Below are 21513 nucleotides of genomic sequence, written 5' to 3' on the forward strand. Positions count from 1 at the left end.
CATGTTTAATGAGTTTGGAGGATGGCGTCTTTTGTTTTGCCTTCTTAAAACCAAAAGCAAGAGAGCAAAAGTGTAAGGACCCCAGCATAAGATTCAATTACCATTTTATAAGCTAACTACATGCACCTGTCTGAAATAAAGGCCCCATTGTTTCAATAAATGCAGATAATTTGATATTATTAACTGCATATGTGATGTAGCAACAGTAACAATCAATCGAAACAGCTTCACCTGCTTCTCAGTGTGAAGGAAGACACCTCCGTACCTGTCTGTGAGAGGCGTGATGACTAATCGTGGCGTGTTGCCCAGGTATTCGTAGGAGTAGAGAAACTGGGCATCGCAGATGTTGGCAAAACAATGCTTGTCCTTCTCATCCCAACGGTGTCTCAGCTGGGAAAGCCACACGAAGGCCTGAGAGTTCTCCACCTTAAGAAGAAGAGAGAGATGAACAGGGAGCCAGGGCTTGAAATAAGGCCAGAAATAGAGTTCTCCCACCCTCTAATTACAGTAATGACATGCCTTGAACATCTTGAGTGTTTTATTCACTGGAAATAGCCTCTCAAAAGTACAGCAGCAATCATGGTGTCTGCAGAAGGATTTATACAGGCTCTTGGTTTGTCCGCCTCACCTTCTGAGCGATCATCTTGGCCACCACGTCCCTGGCGTGGACGTCGATGGTGCAGATGGTCATGACCTTCTGCCGGTCGCCCGGCGTCAGCTGCCCAATCAGCATGGAGATGAGGGTGTTGAGCTGGGTCACCTGTTTCTTGTAGTACTCCTTCATGGTGTTGTCGTAGCCCTCCTCCAGACGGACGAACGCCATGCTGACGTCAGACGTCCACCAGATCTGAGTGCAGGTCAACGCCACCTGGATCGGAGACATTTAATGATTTATGTAGATGTGTTGTTGTGTTGTGTATGTGCTGGAGGTGCTGAGGTACTAAAAGCAGGTGATGCAGGGTGGATGTTGTTGTTAGGTTGTTAGGAAAGATGTTATGCTATGTCCAGCCCTGGAAAAAATAACTGCAACATAGTCTGCATGTTTTTTTTAGAATAAAAATGAATAATGAGCATTCAAAATGTGAGAAAAAAAAGTTTGTCCAAATGTGCCTTTTGTAATAAACATATAATTATGGTCAGAATATGTTTCGATGAGCAAAATCTAACCGGTTCCACCTTAAGTCGAAGTGGACAATTGTGGCAAATTTAAAGGTATTTTCTGAGATTGGTGACAACCCAAAAACACCTCCAACAACATCTCCACCTCCATGTCCACCAGTAACGTCACTCCCTCCTCCAACACCACCTCCACCTTCAACCCCAACACAACCTTCAGCCCGACCTCCAACACCACCTCCAGCAACACCACCTTTACCTTCAACCCCAACACAACCTCCAGCATGACCTCCACCAACATCTCCACCTCCATGTCCACCAGTAACGTCACTCCCTCCTCCAACACCACCTCCACCTTCAACCCCAACACCACCTCCAGCACGACCTCCAACACCACCTCCACCAACACCACCTTTAACTTCAACCACAACAAAACCTCCAGCATGACCTCCAACACCACCTCCACCTTCAACCCCAACACAACCTCCAGCACGACCTCCAACACCACCTCCACCTTCAACCCCAACACAACCTCCAGCACGACCTCCAACACCACCTCCACCAACACCACCTTTAACTTCAACCACAACAAAACCTCCAGCATGAAATCCAACAACATCTCCACCTCCATGTCCACCAGTAACATCACTCCCTCCTCCAACACCACCTTCACCTTCAATCCCAACACCACCTCCACCTTCAACCCCAACAAAACCTCCAGCACGACCTCCAACACCACCTCCACCTTCAACCCCAACAAAACCTCCAGCATGACCTCCAACACCACCTCCACCAACACCAGCCTCACCCCCTCCTCCAGCACCACCTCCATCTTCAATCCCAACACCACCTCCAGCAACACCTCCACCTGCTCCACTCCGAGTTTCTGGGCCTCCCTCATCATACCTCGTGTTTATTTACATCCCATAATTCATCTCCCCCTTTGTTTACCATCCATGCGATTAATCCCTCCAATATGATGATTAATTAGATTTATGCTAAAGATAATATTAAATCTGGGCTCAAATAATATCTCCAGGAGTAAAATATTCTCAGGTGGAGTTGGCTGAAGTAAATATTTTGTAATCAAGCTCCGATCCCACCTGCGAGCTCTCCTTCACTGGAGGCTAGTAGCCGGAGCACGCTGCCTAATGAGCTGCTGTGTAATGAGCTGCTGCTTTAGCAAATCAGACGCTGAATGCACATTTCTCAGTAAACCTGGCCCTCAGCAGCAAAAGTTCTCCCACCACTGAATTATAACCGGCTCCAGTAATACCTTGTTAATCTGCAGTCAATGGAAATTACCACGCTGAATTACAGATTGACCTTCGTCCTCCGTTCGTATCATAGTTACTTATTCAGCTTTCGGAGAGTAAACACTCTTGATCCTGAAGTCGAGGTTCAACATGGCTCTAAAGTCCTGAACGGGCCAGCATGTGTTCCATTATCACAGGCACATATTTGTTCTCGCTGCCGAACCCGCCGCGTTCTCGCTGTGCAAAATACTCGACAGAGTCTGGCTGCAAACTGTGTGTGCAAAGCATTAGCGTGTATGCACTGGACTGTGATATCTATCAGAAAGCACAGACACGATGATGGTACTAAGCCATCAGATGTCGGATAAAATGACTAAAGGCTAAAAACCCGTCGTCAGTTAAATCCACACGTACGTTCCCACTGAGCCTCCTGTTTACCTGCGCCGGGTAGTCAAACAGCCACTGCTCTCTGGGTTTGTCCTCGTAGGCCATCACCGCCTCCGTCATCTCGTGTCGGACCGTGGAGCGCATGCTGTCCAGGACCCGGTTCAGCCACAGCTCCACCTTTACACCAAGAAACACACACAAGACGGCCCAGAGAATACAAATGTAGGAAGAAACGTGAGCACCGATGGGCTCTCTTATCAATGGACTCTAATGAGGTCATTAATAAGCATTAGAGTGGAAGTGGAGTCAGGCAAATATTATGGTATGTAATGGAAAATTAATGGATTTGTGGGCTTTGATATGCAAAAAAAAAAAAAAACCCCAGGGGCGTCGACAGACTGCGTTTCATTTGCCTCCTCCATTGTGGGTTTGTGATATCTATATTTGATATATATTTCCATTCCAGAAAAGGTTCAGGTAAGTGAATTTCCTCATCTATTACATTCATCTGCAGACAGCCGTGGAGACTCTGTCAGCAGTGAGTCCAATGAAGATAAGAAATGCCTGTAAAGTCACGGCACCTCCATTTTTAGAGACGTGAATAAATGATTGCAGGTGTATTCTACCTGTCCGGTGCAGTCACAGGGCCGATCGAAGGGGACGTACTCCTCCTCCTTGCTGTACATGCCCAGACCAGTCGGAGAAGGATTCCCCTCTCCATCTGCTCCAAATCGCATCTTAGCCATGTTGTCGAACAGCTTTGACAGATGCTTCTGGACCTGAGCAAGCAAACGGGCATTCAGCTTTGGCTCAATTTACACTCAGCTCACAGACTGACTGCTATTTTCTTCCGTCGCCGCATCAATAAATAACATCATTTATAGAGGGGGCAGGACCCATGTTCTGCAGTACGCCTGCTAACTTCCTCTTTAGAGAAATTTAGTGGCAACTTGTGCTTAACAGTGATTAATTTCTCTGCTGAAATGCAGAAGACAATGTCCTGGTGATGGAGGTTGAGAGCAGGCTGCAAAACTATGAGCGACATTGCCCCTGTGAGGACATTACAGGTACTGCAGAAGCCAACAGCACTGAAATGGTGCAATCGGACATGGTTTAAGAAAAGTGTTGTAGAAATTGTTAGACATTGATGAAAAACAGGTTGTTTTCTTTTGGACTAGGAACAGACTGAAGCATAAAATGCATTGCTATCCCTCCAGGAAAGGGGGTGGAGCCACCTGGTGTGGGTTCGTCCCATTGGACAGGATGTCCAGCAGATCGGCTGAAGAGATGAAGTAAAACCTCGGGAAGGCCAGTCGCTTCGTGTCCAGATATTCAGCCAGAGCTTTTTCACACAGAGACAGTCTGCAGAGAAACACAGTGAGTGAATCCGTGTGTGCATCTATTCCTAAGAAGAGTTCATCACAGGCATAGAAAGGAGAGCTCACCTGCTCTGGATGCCCTCCAGTTTACCAAACAGGCCCGGTTTATTGGTGGCCTCCACTACGTTGGGCGTTTGCTGCATGCCGTATGCCAGCTCTTTGAAATCACCATCAATTCCCTCAAAGCGTCTGGAGTCCTGCAGAGGATTTCACAGGGATTTAGGTTCCCAGGAGAGAGAGAGAGAGAGAGAGAGAGGGTGGAATCAGAAGTTTAATAGCAAACATCTGGGTTCAAGCACAGTTCCAATGGCATGGGAGCAATTAAAAAAGTTGTGTAATCTCAGCTAAACTAGAAGTAAGAGCCAATTAATGCATGCAGTCTTGCTATCTGGGTTCACATGGCAACGACAAGGGCACAGGTCAAGGCCCTGCATTCACATGAGCTTGTCAGTGGTGAAATGTAGACCTATGGAGCCATAATTAACTGTGTGTGTGTGTGTTGTGTGTCTGTTCGGTGTGTAACCTCGGGCAGCTGTGAGCGGATGTCCTCCGAGCCAATGAAGATGCTTTCCAGGTGAGTCCACGTCTGCTGCACCTCCAACCAGATGGAGAGGACGGAGTCGGCCACGGACAGCTTGCTCTGCCACGACGACACCTCCTCCAGGAAGTGGGCGATGTACTTGGACGACATGAGGTTCTGCAGCTGCACCTGGTTGTCTTCCAGGGTCTCGATCAGCTCCTCGTCCGAGCGCAGCAGAGGCACCCGGGTCCGGTGGTGAGGCTCGTATTGGAACTGCATACCTGCACGGGGGGGATCACCAGCTCATAAACTCTGGATGGCGGGGTGAAAATCCAAACCGAAGACGGCGAGTACTTCCTGTACCTGCCCATGTGGAGTTGAGCTCAGAGAGGACTTTCTCCATCCCCATCTCTTTAACAGCCTTGTCCACAATCCCTCTCACCTCGTCTTCGAAGCTGTGCAGGTTGAGCTGCAGCAGGTCAGCGAGAGTGGTGTCCTAATTCAGAGAGAACACAGCATTCATCACTTCATGCACTGCTTGCTTTTAATTACATGTACACATGATGATGCCAGCCTTTTTCTCACTCATTCCCTCCCAAATATCTATTTATATGTGAAAACATCTCCTTCAAACAACCTGATTTATTCAAGTTTCTCGCCTAAAGCTTCATTTTACAAGATTACATTTGGGCACATCATAATAACAGTTTTTCATAAATTCTGCACTATTGTTACTGAATAGAGCCTGAGTCATCATGTAACTGAATGTAACCTCCGTGAATGCGTCTTCTTAGCTGTTAGCTCCGATGTTAAGCTGATGAGGACATGCAGCTCCAGAGGGGGTACGATTAGTAAGAGGCGGTCTGAGGTTTTTGGGCTAGTGGACTAATCTCTCTGAGTTGGTTTGGAGGGCTGGAGTGTGAAAAACACACAAAGTCTCTGTAATACACTTCTGTAGACACTAAGAAGCTGGACCAGTGCAAACAAACAACCCTCATCTGATGGATGCAGATAAAGCCGGGACAGAAAACTGCTTTCTCTATCCCAGCCCTTAAATAATTCTAAAGAACAGCAGTTCTTTAAGATTATAAAACAGAAATTGTAGCAAAAGTACATGAATACACAACTCTATCTGCAGTTTGTTCTTATTGCTTATCTCTAGAAATAAAACCTTGTCCATGGTGAAGCGGACTCCAGTCACAGCCATCAGCTCATGCCAGTGTCGGGCTCGTATGGCCGGGTTCTGCAGCTCCGCCACGGCCCGGAGGGAGGTGAGGAAGTTCTGCACCCTGCTGTCCAGACCCGCGAAGGCCTCCCACGCTCGAACCTATCACACACACACACACACACACACACACACACACACACACCGAGGCCAAGAATCAGCACCAAGGACATGAGATGAAGAGCCGGAAGCTGCGGCTCAGGATTTATTTATGCCAGTGAAGTTGACATTCATGGATTTATACACATTCCCTGCTTCCCGGCCTTGCTCAAGGGCCTGTAAATCCCAGCTGCAGTTGAGAGTAAATAGCTCTCTTATACGAACAAACTATTTGCCTTTGAGCAATGCGCTAAACCCCCTAGTGGACTGTTCACTAAGCCCAACCCTCATGGTTTACTGTTGCTACACCCAGCTGTTTGTGCTTTTTTCACTCATGTCGTTTAAGACAAATCCATCTGAATGTCACCATCGACCACTTAAATCAACGTTCATCTCCATCCGATGCTTGAACTGAACTTCATTCACTCCAAGAAAAAGCTATTCTGGATGAAACTATTAATTATCAATCTTAAAAAATGATGCCGCAGTGTAAACCTCCCCAGATAGGATCCAGGACCGGCCTCCACACAAGCTACTATCATTCACAGGGCTCCAAACGAACGTAGCTAGTTAATGTCCACTCCTTATGCATCCCCCTGCCTCACCTCCTTATCCAGCCGCCTTATGTCTTTAGAGAAGCGTTTGCACTCCAGCTCCATGACCTCCACGTAGATCTCTCTCCAGGGGGTCCTCCTCCATGCTGCCATGCTGGATTCCACCACAGTGATCATGTCCCACAGCTCCTTCAGCAGGCCCACCTCACGCCTTGGGGGGGGGGGAGGATTGGGGCCAAGTGAATAACACCAGAATGAACTCTCCATATACTGAGAATTTAAAAGCATCTCTGGTATAATCTAGGCTCATTATTTTCAAATCTATTTTCAAATCTGGCACAGGCGTGTGGTATTTTCTCCTTCCAGCTTTGGGTTTTTTTTTTTACCTGCATTGTCGGAGCTGTTTGAACTCGGAGACGGTGACCTCGAAGAGGCTGGCAAACTCCACCAGGGACGCCATTACCGCCTCCCGCTCTTGGATCTGCCGGTGGAATGAGTCCAACATCTGGTAGGGGCTCTCGCTGTCAAACCTGGACCAATGCATGATCCCACACAGGCCCACACACACACACACACACACACACACACAGAATGACTGCCAAGCTGACTTGGCTGCAGCGTAACCAGAACGGAGACTCCAGCGCTAACGGCACACTGTGACAATTAACAATGGCTTCCATGACATTAATGGGAAAATAATCACCAGGTTATTAAGAGACCAATTATACGCATAACTAATCTGACAATTAGACATTATGACGAAGCAGCTCTACATTTGAATTCATTATAATCAGGTTAAGATTCAATTAGACCTGTCGGATGCACGGACCTCGGCTACCTCTCTTATATCAGGTGTAACCAGTTACAGAAGGATATATATATATATATATATATATATATATATATATATATATAAGCAAATATGTATTGTACCTGAAGGGCCCGTCGTTGCGAAAGTGCTCCCTGAAGTTGTGTTGCTCCACATCGAATGAAGCAAACTTTCGACGGAGGCTGGCCACCTCGATGGCCTGCAGCGGCGCCACCTGCTGTTTGACTAAAACAGCCTGCTTTTTCACGTTGTTCCACTTTTCTGGCAACGCCTGCGGATATACAGACATATGTACAGTATAAATAAACATATATATATATATATATCCTGAGATTTTACTTCATTTCTTCAGAGAGGGACAGAGAGAGGGAGTTAAAGAATAGCAGATAAAAGCAAGGAGGGCAGGAGTGACACATGATGGATTGCCAGCAGGATGAGCTCAGAACAGAAATGGCCGATTGGAGGACAAAAAGAAAGAAGTAAGAGGAATGGCTCTGTCTCGGCTGATACAAACAGAATAAAGGATGTGTGCTCTTAAACGTGATGTGAAGTGACTGAACATCATTCTTTTTACCTCCAACTGTTTGTAGACCACGTCGGGCAGCTCCTGCTCGTACACCTTCAGCAGCGCGATGGTTTGCTGCAGGGGCTCGAACATGGCATCTGTGGTGTTTTGTCTGTCTTTAACAGCCAGCAGGTGACCCAGGACCCCCACCAGGCCTCCGTAGTCCCCCTCCTCCACCCGCTGGCTCAGGCCGGCCTCGGTCGCACTGATGAACTCCTCCAGATCTGAGAGACTGGGGATGGATGACGATGATGATTAAAGGAACGCATTAAAAGGGAATTCAATGTGTAAAATTGGCACAATTGACAGTGATGCATGATGGGAAGCATTCAGCCTGTGAATGCAGATATATGGAATGTCTTCTATGGCTCTTGAGGAGGTTTTCTGTTGTCCGTTTTCAAATGCTCACATGATTCAGAAACGTTCACAGATATCTGTACCTTTCACACACAAAGTCAATTACAATTTGTTTAATTACTGGTTTAAAACAAGTCAAAATAAGTTGAATATTGTATGAATAATATTTAAATATGTATTCTGACCCTTTCTGAAAAGAACAGCTGCAGTTACTGACATTTTTAGCTGATAAAATAAAAATAAAGCAAAGTTATAGGTTTGTCCTGTTAATGACATTGATAGTGACATTAACGGGACAAACCTATAACTTTGCTTCATTACCAGCATTAAGCCCACCATTCCAGACTGTGGTCAGGAACTCAGGGGAGATTTATTTTTGCCTCCTGGCCAACGTTGATGCTCGTTTCAGGGGTAAACGCTGCTTAACTTTACCTCGCAGATCGAAGCGAGGGTGCTGCAGCATTTATTCATGACTTTATTCAAACTTACAACGCTGACCGACAACGTCTGTCTCACGTTTGAGTAACAGTCAGGTTTCAGAGGAGCATCACTGACTGTGTTAAAATGATACGTCACCTGTTGGTTACATGGTTGATCAGGTGCTGTTTGAACATGAAGCTCCACTTTTTGACGACGTTGAGCAAGGCACTCTTCATGCTCCGGCCATCCAGCCTCATCCATCCCTGGAACACGTGCACCAGATCCAGACCCTGGACCTCCTCGTAGATCTCCTCGTACCTGCAGATTTCAGTGAGGTGAAGGGAAGAACATTCTGAATCCTGAACCAACAGTTTAGAGAGGGGATCATTATTAAAACCACAGACTCCTCCCACCTGTCCACCTGTTCTTTAAAGTGACTGAGCGTCGGCGGGCTCTCCGAGACGCCGTCATCAGCGTACACCTCCGTCTCCTGGCTTGTGACGCCGTGGCCATACAGAAGGAACTGATGCATGAACTCCTTCCTGTCCTCCACGTACAGGTAGCTGTAGGGCTCCAGAGAGTTGCGAAACTCGCAGCACATCGCCATGACATCCTGCACGCGTCCCATAAGGAGATGACGCATGTCCGCCAGATCCGCCATGCCCTCCATGTCAGCCTGAGGAGGAAATGAAGATCGTTTGTGCATGTCGGCGGGGGTGATTCTGCATTTCGGGACCCCCTGACGTCGTAGATGCTGAGGCTGCGTGGACGCGTCGGTACCTGGTAGTGGGGGGAGGGGCTGTGCAGGGCGAGACGTGGCACCAGCGAGGAGATTGTGAACACGTCGTTGATGAGGCTCTCCACCAGCTCAAAGAAACTGTCTCCAGCTCCCATCTCCTGAGACGGAGCGAAGACCATGTCAGGAACCTTCAGATCCAGCTGAGCCACAAAAAGAGGGGCCATGACAACTCTCTGATCTGGACCCAAAAAGAAAAGTGGAAAAGGGTCATTTTCTCATAGACTTCCATACAATCAGACTTCTTTTTGCAACCAGAAGAGTCGCCCCCTGATGGCCAGTAGAGAGAATGACAGTTTAAGGCACTTTAGAGTTGGCTTTAAGCGGAGGTGGCCACATTCATTAAAAGTATCACTGTGTGTGTGTGTGTGTGTGTGTGTGTGTGTGTGTGTGTGTGTGTGTGTGTGTGTGTGTGTGTGTGTTCCAGTATAAATTGATGCATAAAAATGTCACCAGAATTCAGGAAATTAAGTGTGTCACACTGAAACTCCTATGGAGGAGGACTCTGGGACCCCCAGACCCCCCACTTGTGACCTTTCTGTGTATCGTTTGTAGTTCAAAGTCCTACCAGTATTATCCAGGAAGAACTTGAGAGAGCACTCGATGCTGCTGAAGAACCCGTCTATGATCATGTAGTCGATGTAGTCGACGTAGGCCTTCCACTCCTCAGACGCCTGCTCGGCTCTGAACAGCTCCAGATTGCTCTAAGACACGACAAAGCCTGACACTCAGAATCACCAGCTCTACCACCGACTCAAGATTTCAAAGCAGATCTTCTGACTTTGTAATAAGTTCACAGAATACTCAAACGTGAGTTGGTGTCACACAAATGTAAAGAAAAACCTTTCTAAATCACCTTCAGCAGGAAGTGGATCTTTTCTCCAGAGGACCGTACCAGACGGTAAAACCTATCCAGCCTCTCCGCTCTATCCTCCAGACTGAGCAGGGCGTCTTTTTTGCCGTCCTTCCTGTCATAAAGGGGGCTGGCCCAGGACCTCATGCAGCTCTGGATCTCCTCCACGTTGTCCTTGGTCCTCTGGAGTCGGCTTTCCAGGTCACAAATGGCGTCTCGCACCTCCTGGATGTACTGCCAAATGCCTAAGGTAATGGATGGTGGAGATGCTGAATATGCAAGAATGGGAGTACATGATATGAAAACTCAAACCTGCAAGACAGCGTTTTGTTTCTTATAATATTTTATAAAGTTCTGATATATTTTTTATGGTGGGTTTGGAACATTTTAGATCCGCTTACGGATGCTTGTATCGTAAATTCAAGCTGCTGGCGACTGCTGATTGAGTTTGTGGTTTAGCAGGAGTTATAAAGAATGCAGATGTATAAAAATATACAGAACAGCTGTATAATCTGAACAAAATGATGCAAGAACCAAACCAAGTTGCCACACGGTATCATAACAGTCGAAGCTGACTCTGCTGTCGGATGGGAACCCTGCTCATTATCTCCGTCTAAGAAATGTGTGTGTGAATCGATGCTGACACCAATCTGTTTCAGCCGGGGTTTCAGCCTTTTTGCTGAACTCGAGATGGAGTTCAGTTCTTTGCACATTCACGGTTGAGGCTTCTGATCTTGAGGTCATTAACTTGCGATGTGATATAGATTTCAAGGAGGAATTAGCCTCTGTGGGCTTTGACTCTTTCTTCTCAGTAGCTCTCGACAACTTGACAGGCCTGACCTCAAAGGTGTTGTATTATTTTATCAATTTGTTGAGGGAAGAGAATACGAAGATATGTTCTACTTAAAGGACCCTGCCTGAGGTCAGGTTCAGTGTGATGTCATGGAAGAGCGCCTGCCTGAGACCAATGACCACATACCCAGATAGCTTGGCTTTATGGGTTGGTGGGGAAGATCCAACTGGATCCAAGGCAAACAACAATATGTCATCCACATAGAGCACAGAGTTATATGCAGACTAATTCATTGTAATTCCCTAAATGTTTGGTTTTGAGAGCTGGCAGGGCCCCTGGCAGACCCCTTGGCAGAGCCTCTGGCAGGGGCCCCAGTGACAGCAACGAGTCCTGGCACCAAGGACCAAGTGTAAAATAGGAAGAGATGAGACCGATTTGTTTGCAAAGCAGCCTCTGAGTCTTAATGAAAGCTTTCCATCAACGCCGTCAATGTTTGGCCAAATCCGACAGCGATATAGTATCAAAATGTGTCAAAATCACATTGAAATCAGCCAATATGTTAGTGGCAATCGACAACTAAATGAGATCAAATGTTGTGGGACGTTTACTTTTGCAGTCAGTCATCTTTTTTTTTAACTTTCAATGTGATAACTGCTTGATCTGAATAAGGAGGTAGTCTGCCATCTTCAAAAGCCTCTCGAGCATCTTTTCATATACTGGCGAGAGCCTAACATGTAACGACTGGGCCAGCTGGTCGGGCCTCGGTGGCTTCAATTACCTCCTCTGAGCACTCTTGTTCCCCTCTTGTAATACTCGTCCTGGGTTCAAGTCATCAAGACATGATACGATCTCTTTGTCGGTGTAGTGCTTTCAGATGTATGAAGAAGTTGCCGATCCCAGAAATTGCTCCTGATGGTCGTGAGCAGCCGCTTGTATGGCGTGTGTGTGAGTGTGTGCGTTGGTGTTTGAAAGGATAAAGCAGAGGAACATTGTAAAGCTTGTCTAGTATTAATTATTGAGCTTTAGAGTGCTGCTTACTATGTTTTCTACTTTAGACGGAGGCAGGCAGGTCTTATGAAAATATTACACTTCTCTTTAAAGGGCCCAGGAACACTTGTCTCTCAGGCTGGAACAGTTTGTGCTTCACGCAGAATTCCTCGTATGCAGATTGATTCTAGTTATGCAGAGCCGAAATTCACGAGCACAAGTTCCATCAGGACATCTTTAACCATAGCTGTGAGATCTTCAACAGGGGGTCCGCGACCCCTAGGGGGTCCACAGAGTTACTGCAACATCATTTGATCCCAAAAATATACATTTAGGTGAATAAAACCTATAGTAAGGAAATATAAATATACATATGGTGTAGAAGTGCCAATATAGAGTTCTATAAATTATTATTATTTTAATGGCTTAGCATTGTAGACATACATGATATTATTAATGGCCCTGGTTTAATAAGCAACAAGGAGTCCTTGGCCTGAAAAATGTTGAAGACCTCTGGTTTACAGTGTTTGAAATTCCTTATTTTTATGATGATTTATGATGTCATCTTTGGGAAAAATGTTTCCTCTGTCCTCTGTCTGTCTTTGACTCTCGCTCTACTGTTCATCCATAACAAATATATACCGGTATGCATTTGTTTCTCTCCTGCTGTACCTGCTTTTTTTATTTTTGAATAATCCCGAGTGTTATATTTTATTGTAATAATGTCCCGTGGATGTCCTGACCTTGGCTGTTCCAGTTCAGACTCCCCTCTGCCTCCCTGAGCTGAGCGTCGATGTCCCTGAGCTGACCCCGGACCAGAGGATGCTCCACGTCGAGCACAGAGTGCATCACCTGCAGCCACGCGGTGGGAGAGAGAAACAAGATGAGTGTCGACAGAAATATCATTTTAATACAACTTCTGTGCTGCCTTTCGAGCCCAGAGCATCCAGACGGGGTGTGCCTCATTAAAGCCATTGTTTCTGGATCGTTCCATTCTGCCTTGACTTAATTGGACTTGAACTTTTAGCTACCTGAAGCGATGAAATACCATATTTTTTTTAAAATGTAATCATCTCGTTGAGGTAGCTGCGATACGTGCGGTTCGGCTTTGTGGGAGAGTTAATTACATCAGCGATTGCTCTTGTTTTATGCTACGTTATTAAAATTGCCTTTTTGCCCCCCATGCCCAGTTCCCATTAAGACCAACAATAATTGTGTGTCCATGGCAGAGAGAAGCATATCCTATGTATTAACTGTGTCATTGAAGTCATTTAGTAATTGAAGTCACACATACAATGCAAATTCTCATTTGCATAATCTCAGAATGTCTCTAGGCTTTATTAGCACCACCAGTTCTGTTGAATACCTGATCACAGAAAGCAGAAACGGCATCTACATGATAGCAGATCATATGAACATGAATATATTTCTGAAGCACACATACAGACAGTTCTTGTTTGAAATACATTCAACAGAAATCAGGTATTTAAAAGGCAGGGCAGATAACTTTAAATGGTCTAAATGTTATGCTTATGCATGGGCAGATCGGTCAGAAAGGATCCCCAAAATAACCCAAACATAGCGATACGGTAACTGGCCTGAAGGTTACATCCTCAACGTGTAAGGAAAGACCACGGTCTGGAATCCTGCAAGCAGATTAGCCTGCTAGCATGAGTGTTATTGAGTGTATTTGCTGCTTTGAGACGAAGCCAACCTTATTGTATCGGCCCGTGGTGAGCTCCAGGCTGGCCACATACTTCCACAGCTGCCCCCTGGTGGTGTAGAGCTGCATCGCGATATCAGGGATGGCCTCGGTCTGCCTGGCCTCCAAGTACTTCACTTCCCTCAGCACCGACACCAGCTGGGAAGAGGTCAAAGGGGAAATCAAGTTTTTATCAGATAAAGCTTCAACATCTTTACTTTTATGCCCAATTTCACACTCAAAACATTTTAGAAACACAACTATTTGGATTCTTTAGGGCAGCACGATTATTACATTGCATGAAAAAATGTAATACTAACCCAACTAATTAAAAAGAATACCTTTATTTCAAGATGTCTACTCTCTTGTGAGGCTACGACATTTACCGATATATTTTGATATTTAAACGGATAACAAGCAGTGACACATCTCGGACCACATTCGCTTCTTTAGACCTGCGGGTTGAAGTTGACGGAGATCAGCCGTGTGTCCGGGTCCCTGCTGATTAACGGCAGGCTCAGGTTGTACTGAGAACTCTCGCTCACGGTCTCCGTCCAGGCCTCGTACAGGCTCGTGGAGTATCTGGAATAACAAACACAACATCTGCCATCACCATCAAACACAAATGATCATCATAGATTTGCCTTTTCCGCCAGGGTATAAAAGTGTTTCATATTCCCATTAGAAGGGCCGGGACTTTAATTTCATTAGGCTAGGGGCGTGAAAAGGGCTCACACCATCGAAATTAAAATAAGCACGAAAAAAGCGGCTAAAAGGCATGTGATTGAGACATTTCGCCAGTCCTCTGAGGGTGTAAACAGAATGAGAGGCGTGATGAATTTGTTCGTATCAAGCAAACAATAAGGCATGGGGAGAGGTAGCGGTGACGGAGGGCTGGATGTAGGTGTGTGGGGGGGGGGGGGGGGGGGGGTAATATGAGGATAAACGCTGATTCATCCAAGAGCGACTGGGAACAGAGAATATGTCAGGGCTCGCTACAGCTATATCAATCTGTAAATAGCCACGATTATGATGAGAACTTCACTGCGCACTGTGTGCTCCTTATTGGATTTCTGCTGTGAGCTTCATTTCCTGATAGTGGCACCGCAGACGCAGAGGCAATCAAATGTCTTGGTCATGGCCATAAATCACGCCGCACTTTGTCTGTGGGGGTAATGAGTGAGCGTGCCAGTCCCGTTCCTGACTGGAATATGTATAATAATGGTGGCATTCATCGGAGGCGGCGGCAATGATTATCGCAGCATAACAAGGGGCTACTGTTTTGTGATGGGAGTAAATTGAGGGCAAAGGAGTCGGTGTTGTTCATCATTCCATGACTCCGGCTGGGGGCGTGAAGAGAAGGAGCCATATTAAGCACACAAAAGCATAAAGAACGGCCGTTTGTCTCGGCGTGTCTGGGTATTTAAATGAGCATACTTGTCTGATCTTATAATAATAATACATTTATGGGAAAACATACAAGATATCGCCTTGACTAGGCGAAGGCATCGGCTATTGGTGATGGTGACTTCCCAAAATTGTAATAACACTTACACTCATCTCAGCTCTAACAAGCCTGCAATAAATTCCCACAATGAAGTCGTAAAAACTGCTGTCTATGGCAATGCACGTCGTCATTATAGATGAAGTGAGGATTGGGGCCAGGTAAATCGAAAAAAAAAAAAACATGCGTAGTGATGATGCGAAATCTCAACTGACTAGTCCTGATTTTGACATTACCACGAAGTCAAGTGGAAACTTTAAAGCAGCAGAGAGGAAAAAAAAAACAGAAACATTCATGCTGTGAGATGTTTCTTTCTCTCTCCGACTCCGTGGAAACAGTGGGATGCTTCCTCCTCTATGTTTTGATGTTGGATGTGGTGTAAAAAAGCCGACTCTTACACGGATTCAGTGAACTTTCTCAGATCCCAACTGTTCAGTTTAAGCGCTGGTGTGAAATTACAATCTTGTCAGAGATGGAGCTCATATCTGATTGGTGTTGGCCTTTTATGATATTTACAGTCCAATAAGGAGGCATCCTGATCTGTCACTGTCTGTTCTGTTGAACCGTCTTTTCCGCTCTCTTCATTCAGTTACACACACGTCGAAGCATGATGACATACAGCGTAATAACATCCACACACACACCTGTCCAGCAGTTGCATCATCTCCTCATACTTGTGGATGACCCTGGCTCCCTCTGCAGACTCCAGGCACCTGGAGAAGATAACATGTTACAACTTTACAGTGGTCAATGCTCTAAAACATTGTTTGTATGGGGTTTTTTATGGTTCTGTTCATCTGCTGAGTTGGAGACAGAGAAGAAGACTCACGGGTAGGACAGGTGTCTGAATTTGGAGAAGGGGGTCTGGATGCGCTGCTGGAGCTCCTGGGCCCATCTCAGCCTTCCAGCTACTGCTGGCATGTTCTTATTCACCGGGGTCCAACCTGAGGAGGTCAAGAAAGGTCCATCCAGTTACACCAGTGTGGCAGACTTCGAGGTGGAGGTGCTTTAAAAATCAAAACCATCCCCATAGTCACCTCCATCCTTTCAATTTAACCAATAAGATGGTTTATATATGTTGTATTAGATAATCTAAAGGTTGATGCCAGATATATAGAGTAACGCAGTAGAATGCAGGTGTGGTTCTGGCTCTCACCCAGCTCCGCTGCAGTTTGGAGGTGTGTGTCGTAAATGTGTTTACAGCAGTCCAGCTCCCCATCAAACATGGAGACCAGGAGCTGGTATCTGTCCACAGCATCCGTGGCCACGAAGGGGCGCTCCAGCAGGCTCCCAAACATATCCAGGACCTGCAGACGTCAGATAAGTGGAAGGGCTTTCGATAAGTACGTGTGTGCGTGTGTGAGAGAGAGTTAAGGGAATTAAGCTCCCGGACCTTGAAGGCGTGCTCCAGTCCGGAGGCGTCCTCAAAGGCCTGACAGAAGACGGCTCCCAGTCGTCGGTCTGTGTCATCCACCTTCAGTTTGAACTCCCTCACGTCGTCTTCATACTCCTGCGGGGCAGATAGTTCAACTAGACCGGCGGCCAAAACACCAACGACGTCCGAGCCGGCGTAGCAAAATTCCTTTTTCACATGTCACTGAGTCGAAGCCGTCCAGTGGGGAGCACTGACCGCTTCTTACCGGCAAAAGTAAATTGCTTTTTCTTGCTATAACTCGGGAACATCTTGCTTAAGCGACTAGAAAACGTCATTTCATTTGTGGCAGAGACACTATTTTCTCCACAAACGCTGGGGCTGACTCTGGCAGAAATATGTCTCACTAGAAACTGTCTCATTTGTATTTGCATCTGAATGGAAGCCTATTATTAACGAATCCTCCTACCCTGTTGTTGAGGTCTAAGCAGTCCTGGGGCTTCTCTGTGAACAGTCTGTAAGTGTCCACAAACTCTCGATGAAGCAGCTGGACCTGCTGGCTCAGTGCTCGGCCTCGGATGCCTCCGATCTCCAGTTTCTCCAGCTTCAGCAGGTCCTCGGCTGTCAGCAGGATGTCCTGTAGGGACAAAGACATGGAACATGGAGGACAATTACGCTACATATTTAAAGCAAATTGAATAATGAGCGAGTACAGCATCCATACTCACCTCAATGGTCTCGAGTCTATTCATAAAGCGGTCAAGTCCAGAGAAGACCAATAGTGGGGAAAAGTCCCAAGGCCTCACAAAGCTCCCGTTCCTTTGGTACTGGTCCAGGTTGGCCCTCCGGTCCTCATAAGTCCTCCTGAAGAGCTGCATGATCTCTAGGCTGGTCTGCACCTTCAGGAGACTCTCTGACACCTCTCCTTTCAGAATCTCCTCTGGGACTAAATAGACCCGGCCTGGTGGTGGAGAGCAGACACATGTTTGTCCAATCGTCCCCATATCATGGACCAAACTGCGTGGTTCTCCTTGAATTTACATCAAACTCACATAATTAGCGTTCATTAGCGAGCTAAAGTCGATCCACTCACCTGCTGGATGAGGAGGTTGGAGGTCTCCAGCAGCAGAACTAGCAGGCGTGCTGGGGTGCTGTAGTGTTTGGAGTTAGCCCACACCAGGCACACCGTGTGCATCAAAGGGCCGATCTGACCCCGGACTTCAGGAAACTCAACGCTCTCCATGTCCTCGAACAGACGCTGCAGGGGCCTCAGGTAGGTGCAGATGTCCTCCGCCTCCTCCAAGGCTGGGGAGGGAAGACGTGATCACAGTCACATCGACCGAGGCACATCAGGCTTGTTCATATATTGTCAGGTATCTCGACTGAGTCATCCTTACCTGCGAGCACGTCCTGCTGCATGTTAGTGAAAGCAGGGGAGTAGCTGCTCTCCACAGCCTCCAGCAGCACCGCCATCTTCTTCACCTTCGGCGACTCCAGCTGGGAGTGGATGCAGCGCAGGTCTGCATGTCTTCAAAGAGAGGGAAAAGGAAGAAGGTCCATGTTTGGGTTGTGTGAGGTAATTTACTATGTTGCATATAGATTATTGGTCATGTAGGATTGCATAGGAACTCTGCATTGAGTGTGAAAGACAAACGCACACACAGACCTCTCCAAAGGAGTTTCACTTCGCTCTGCAAATGTCAAATCTATCAGGAATAGAATGTGGATAAAAGCACGACTTCCTATGCCGTTCAGACAGCTTGGTCTCCAACAGGTCGAATATGTGCAGCTCTCACACGGCAGCAGGATGAAGAGGCGCGTCACCTCAGCACTAACTTCATTAACTATTTAGAATGATGAACGATCCCGACACACAGCTTTACTCTAATGAACGATCCCGACACACAGCTTTACTCTAGTGTTATACTCCTGCACTGTCGGGTGCACAGCGGCCGTCCTCGGGAGACCTCAGCTGTCCCCACTTTTTTCATTTTATTTTTTTTTAGCGAATGTCTCATCTGTTCACTCTGGGAAGACACAAATATTTGTTTTTACGTCAAGTTTATTATTACTGGGAAGATGGAAGAGCTATGTATCATATAATTATTCATTTATGAAACTTTTGATTTACTGTTTCTCTAACTGCTAATGAAACAAACTAATTAAAGGATGTGTCAGTAACACATACAGAATATTTTGGTGATGTATATTAATTATTAGGGGCATTACTTTTCTCCCCTCAAATCCACTGTGGCCTCTCTTCGCGTTTTCTACCTTTATATACGATCATATAGAATCAGTGCCAAGAATGATAGAGCTGGATAGATAATTACAGTTTTCATGGGAATATTTTATACCGATGAAACTGTCTGTATAAAAGTGTCCACAGTGAGATCTGTTGAAATTTGTATCTGCATTATTTTAGGAGAAATTACATTCTAGCTTTGTAATATGATCAGACGTTTGTGTAACCGGAGTGAGTGTTTAATCAGCAAACAGATGTAGAACAAACGCGTTTTTATCACATTATTTCAGAGGAAAAACACATGATGAAAGTAGAGGAAGATGACGGCACTAAAGTAGAAAAAAAGGGGGAGCACTGGGCTCCAAATTAAATTTTTCACTTGACAGCACCGGTGCTCTGGATCTGAAATAATAAGTATCACCAACAGAAACTTCTAAAACAATTGAACTTTGAGGTCCTGTAGGGAAGTGTTATTTCCACACAGTCGCAGCCCTAGAACGAGAGCTTCTTGGGATGTCTGACCTGTTCTTCCAGAAGAGCAGCTCGGTGCGAGGTGTTGGGGATTTGCCCTCCAGCAGAGCTTCGGCGGAGTCCTTCTTCAGGATGGCTTGGATCTGATGGCTCCACTCCACCACCGCTGACTCCAAGGAGTGGATGATGCTCTCGTCCACTATTCCACTGCGAAGATTCACAAGGAAAATGTTGATTTTGCAGAAAAAAATGATGCATTGAGCTGGAGCTTCGCGTCTCCTGCGTTCGTCTACCTTTGGTCCGTCTCCAGGGCGGCGTGCTCGACCCTCTCGGAGCCTGCGGGCAAAGGCAGCAGCGTCTTGCCTTGGACTTTGCCGGACACCTTGAACACGCTGGTCTTGAGGGAGTGGACGTGGTGTGTGACGTCCTGGGACACGACCTGAGGCCACTCGGTGTGGTTCCTACTGTTCGACAGCAGCAGGGCCACAACCTGAAGGAGGACACGGGATTATGATGGATGGAAGGCTTAGACAGACTGGAATAAATACCACACCTTTACTCGTAGTTCACTATACGATTGTGTTATTATTACTTCAATAGGTCTCATTTTAATGCACAGAACTTTTTAAAGCACCTTTGCCAACTGTGAGGGTGTAATGAGCGTAGCGGTCTCATGTGATCCCAGTCCGAGACCAAAGTTGAGTGTTTTACTGCCGCGCCGTGTTGGTGTTGATTTAAGAAGATAATTGGAAGACAAACGGTAGTCGGGTTTATTACCCAGAGTTCAGAGTGACTGGAGAATACCACCCATCAAGAAAGCAGGGTTACACTTACTACATATGTGTTTAATCAATCTAAAAAAGAGCTCATACTAATACAATTTAACCCATAAGAACCCGGACACGTTATCTCCATTAAGGAACATTATGGAGGACATAACACAGACTAAATATACCACATAGAACACAGATTTTTTTCAAAACACCACCCTCTGTAATGTGATATATGTGTTAATGGTACATTTATGACATATATTTGTTTTATATCATTTTTTTCAAGATGTGTTCACAACAGGTTAAATGAAATAAAGGGCATGTTGTGTAAGACGTAGAATTATTAACTGGTTTGAACCTTACCTTTAGCATATTTAGCATATTTAAAATGTAGCTAGCTCGGTCATATTTGTTAACCTGGCACACGGCCATCTTGGAAACGAAACAGAATCACATGACCTGTCACGTGGATGTTCAGGTCACTTGGGGACGTTAAGATTTAGGAACTTTCCAGAACATTTAAAAGACGTTCTTGTGGGTTGAATTCAAAGCGAATATGTTAACATTTCAGTTGGAAACCAGTTAATCCACTGAAATAGTTCCACTAAATGTAAAATGTACACGTAATGTCGCCACTAGAGGGGGCTAACAGTAATTAGCACGCCGCTTACCTCCTCAACTAGAGCAGAGACCTGGTCCAGAGGAGTTGAGGACATGTCCCCGTAGACCAGGCTCTCCTTCATGTTGTCCGGCCGCAGCACCGTCCTGCCGGGCTTCACAAAGAACACCGCCTTGGACCCGGACTCGGAGCCGGACCCGGCCGTGAAGTCGGCGGCGGGCAGCAGCAGCCCGGCCGCGGTCACAGACACCACCAGAGTCCCCCGCTCGGAACTCTCCACGAACTCCAGCAACACCTGCATGTTGTCCTCGTTGGACACGCACTTCTGCCATTTTTCCCGCTTCAGTTTGAGAGTCGTCAGCACGTAAAGCGCTATGAAGTCCAGTCTCGGGTCCTCGGCTGGCGACTCCTCCATGTCCGCAGCAGTTGGGGGGGTCTCAGCTGTCCCGGGTCTGCCTCAGGTGGCTCTGGAAGTGTGAGCTCAACTGATTGTGTGTCTCGGTCTCCACGGCAACGCAGTGTTTGCCTCCATCGACGGTTGGTTAGGAGTCACGAGCTAACCCCTGGACCAGGGCACCCCCCCCCCCCCCCCCCCCCCCCTTCACGCCATTATGATGGACGGCCATTGTCCTCCTTCAGACTTTTGTTTGACTTTCAGGGGGAAGTTGTTGTCCAAGTGTGACCACAGTGA

The 21513-nt window shown here is 46.5% G+C and overlaps 1 protein-coding gene across 2 annotated transcripts in view; it reads right to left on the reverse strand.

Annotated features, from left to right (window-relative positions):
- Positions 1 to 21237, reverse strand: part of dnah9 (dynein, axonemal, heavy chain 9) — a gene marked incomplete at its 5' end in the record, with an annotated part of 88352 nt that extends 67115 nt beyond the window's left edge. The window contains 32 exons of one of the 2 annotated variants that reach the window (XM_084039998.1): positions 266 to 426; positions 629 to 868; positions 2811 to 2936; positions 3386 to 3538; positions 3995 to 4121; positions 4205 to 4335; positions 4662 to 4939; positions 5022 to 5154; positions 5830 to 5985; positions 6588 to 6747; positions 6923 to 7066; positions 7470 to 7636; positions 7940 to 8162; positions 8864 to 9025; positions 9121 to 9383; positions 9488 to 9684; positions 10072 to 10207; positions 10360 to 10601; positions 12880 to 12988; positions 13851 to 13997; positions 14294 to 14420; positions 15987 to 16055; positions 16172 to 16286; positions 16499 to 16649; positions 16736 to 16852; positions 17184 to 17351; positions 17443 to 17675; positions 17804 to 18019; positions 18112 to 18242; positions 19482 to 19637; positions 19724 to 19917; positions 20875 to 21237. In XM_084039998.1, the coding sequence (XP_083896124.1) occupies positions 266 to 426; positions 629 to 868; positions 2811 to 2936; positions 3386 to 3538; positions 3995 to 4121; positions 4205 to 4335; positions 4662 to 4939; positions 5022 to 5154; positions 5830 to 5985; positions 6588 to 6747; positions 6923 to 7066; positions 7470 to 7636; positions 7940 to 8162; positions 8864 to 9025; positions 9121 to 9383; positions 9488 to 9684; positions 10072 to 10207; positions 10360 to 10601; positions 12880 to 12988; positions 13851 to 13997; positions 14294 to 14420; positions 15987 to 16055; positions 16172 to 16286; positions 16499 to 16649; positions 16736 to 16852; positions 17184 to 17351; positions 17443 to 17675; positions 17804 to 18019; positions 18112 to 18242; positions 19482 to 19637; positions 19724 to 19917; positions 20875 to 21237 (5495 nt within the window). Of the gene's footprint in view, positions 1 to 265; positions 427 to 628; positions 869 to 2810; positions 2937 to 3385; positions 3539 to 3994; positions 4122 to 4204; positions 4336 to 4661; positions 4940 to 5021; positions 5155 to 5829; positions 5986 to 6587; positions 6748 to 6922; positions 7067 to 7469; positions 7637 to 7939; positions 8163 to 8863; positions 9026 to 9120; positions 9384 to 9487; positions 9685 to 10071; positions 10208 to 10359; positions 10602 to 12879; positions 12989 to 13850; positions 13998 to 14293; positions 14421 to 15986; positions 16056 to 16171; positions 16287 to 16498; positions 16650 to 16735; positions 16853 to 17183; positions 17352 to 17442; positions 17676 to 17803; positions 18020 to 18111; positions 18243 to 19481; positions 19638 to 19723; positions 19921 to 20874 lie in introns of both variants that reach the window. The other variant, XM_084039997.1, reaches the window with a different exon arrangement.
- Positions 21238 to 21513: the final 276 nt, after the last annotated feature.

Source organism: Eutrigla gurnardus, assembly GCF_963514095.1.
Source record: "Eutrigla gurnardus genome assembly, chromosome: 22".
Taxonomy (NCBI): domain Eukaryota; kingdom Metazoa; phylum Chordata; class Actinopteri; order Perciformes; family Triglidae; genus Eutrigla; species Eutrigla gurnardus.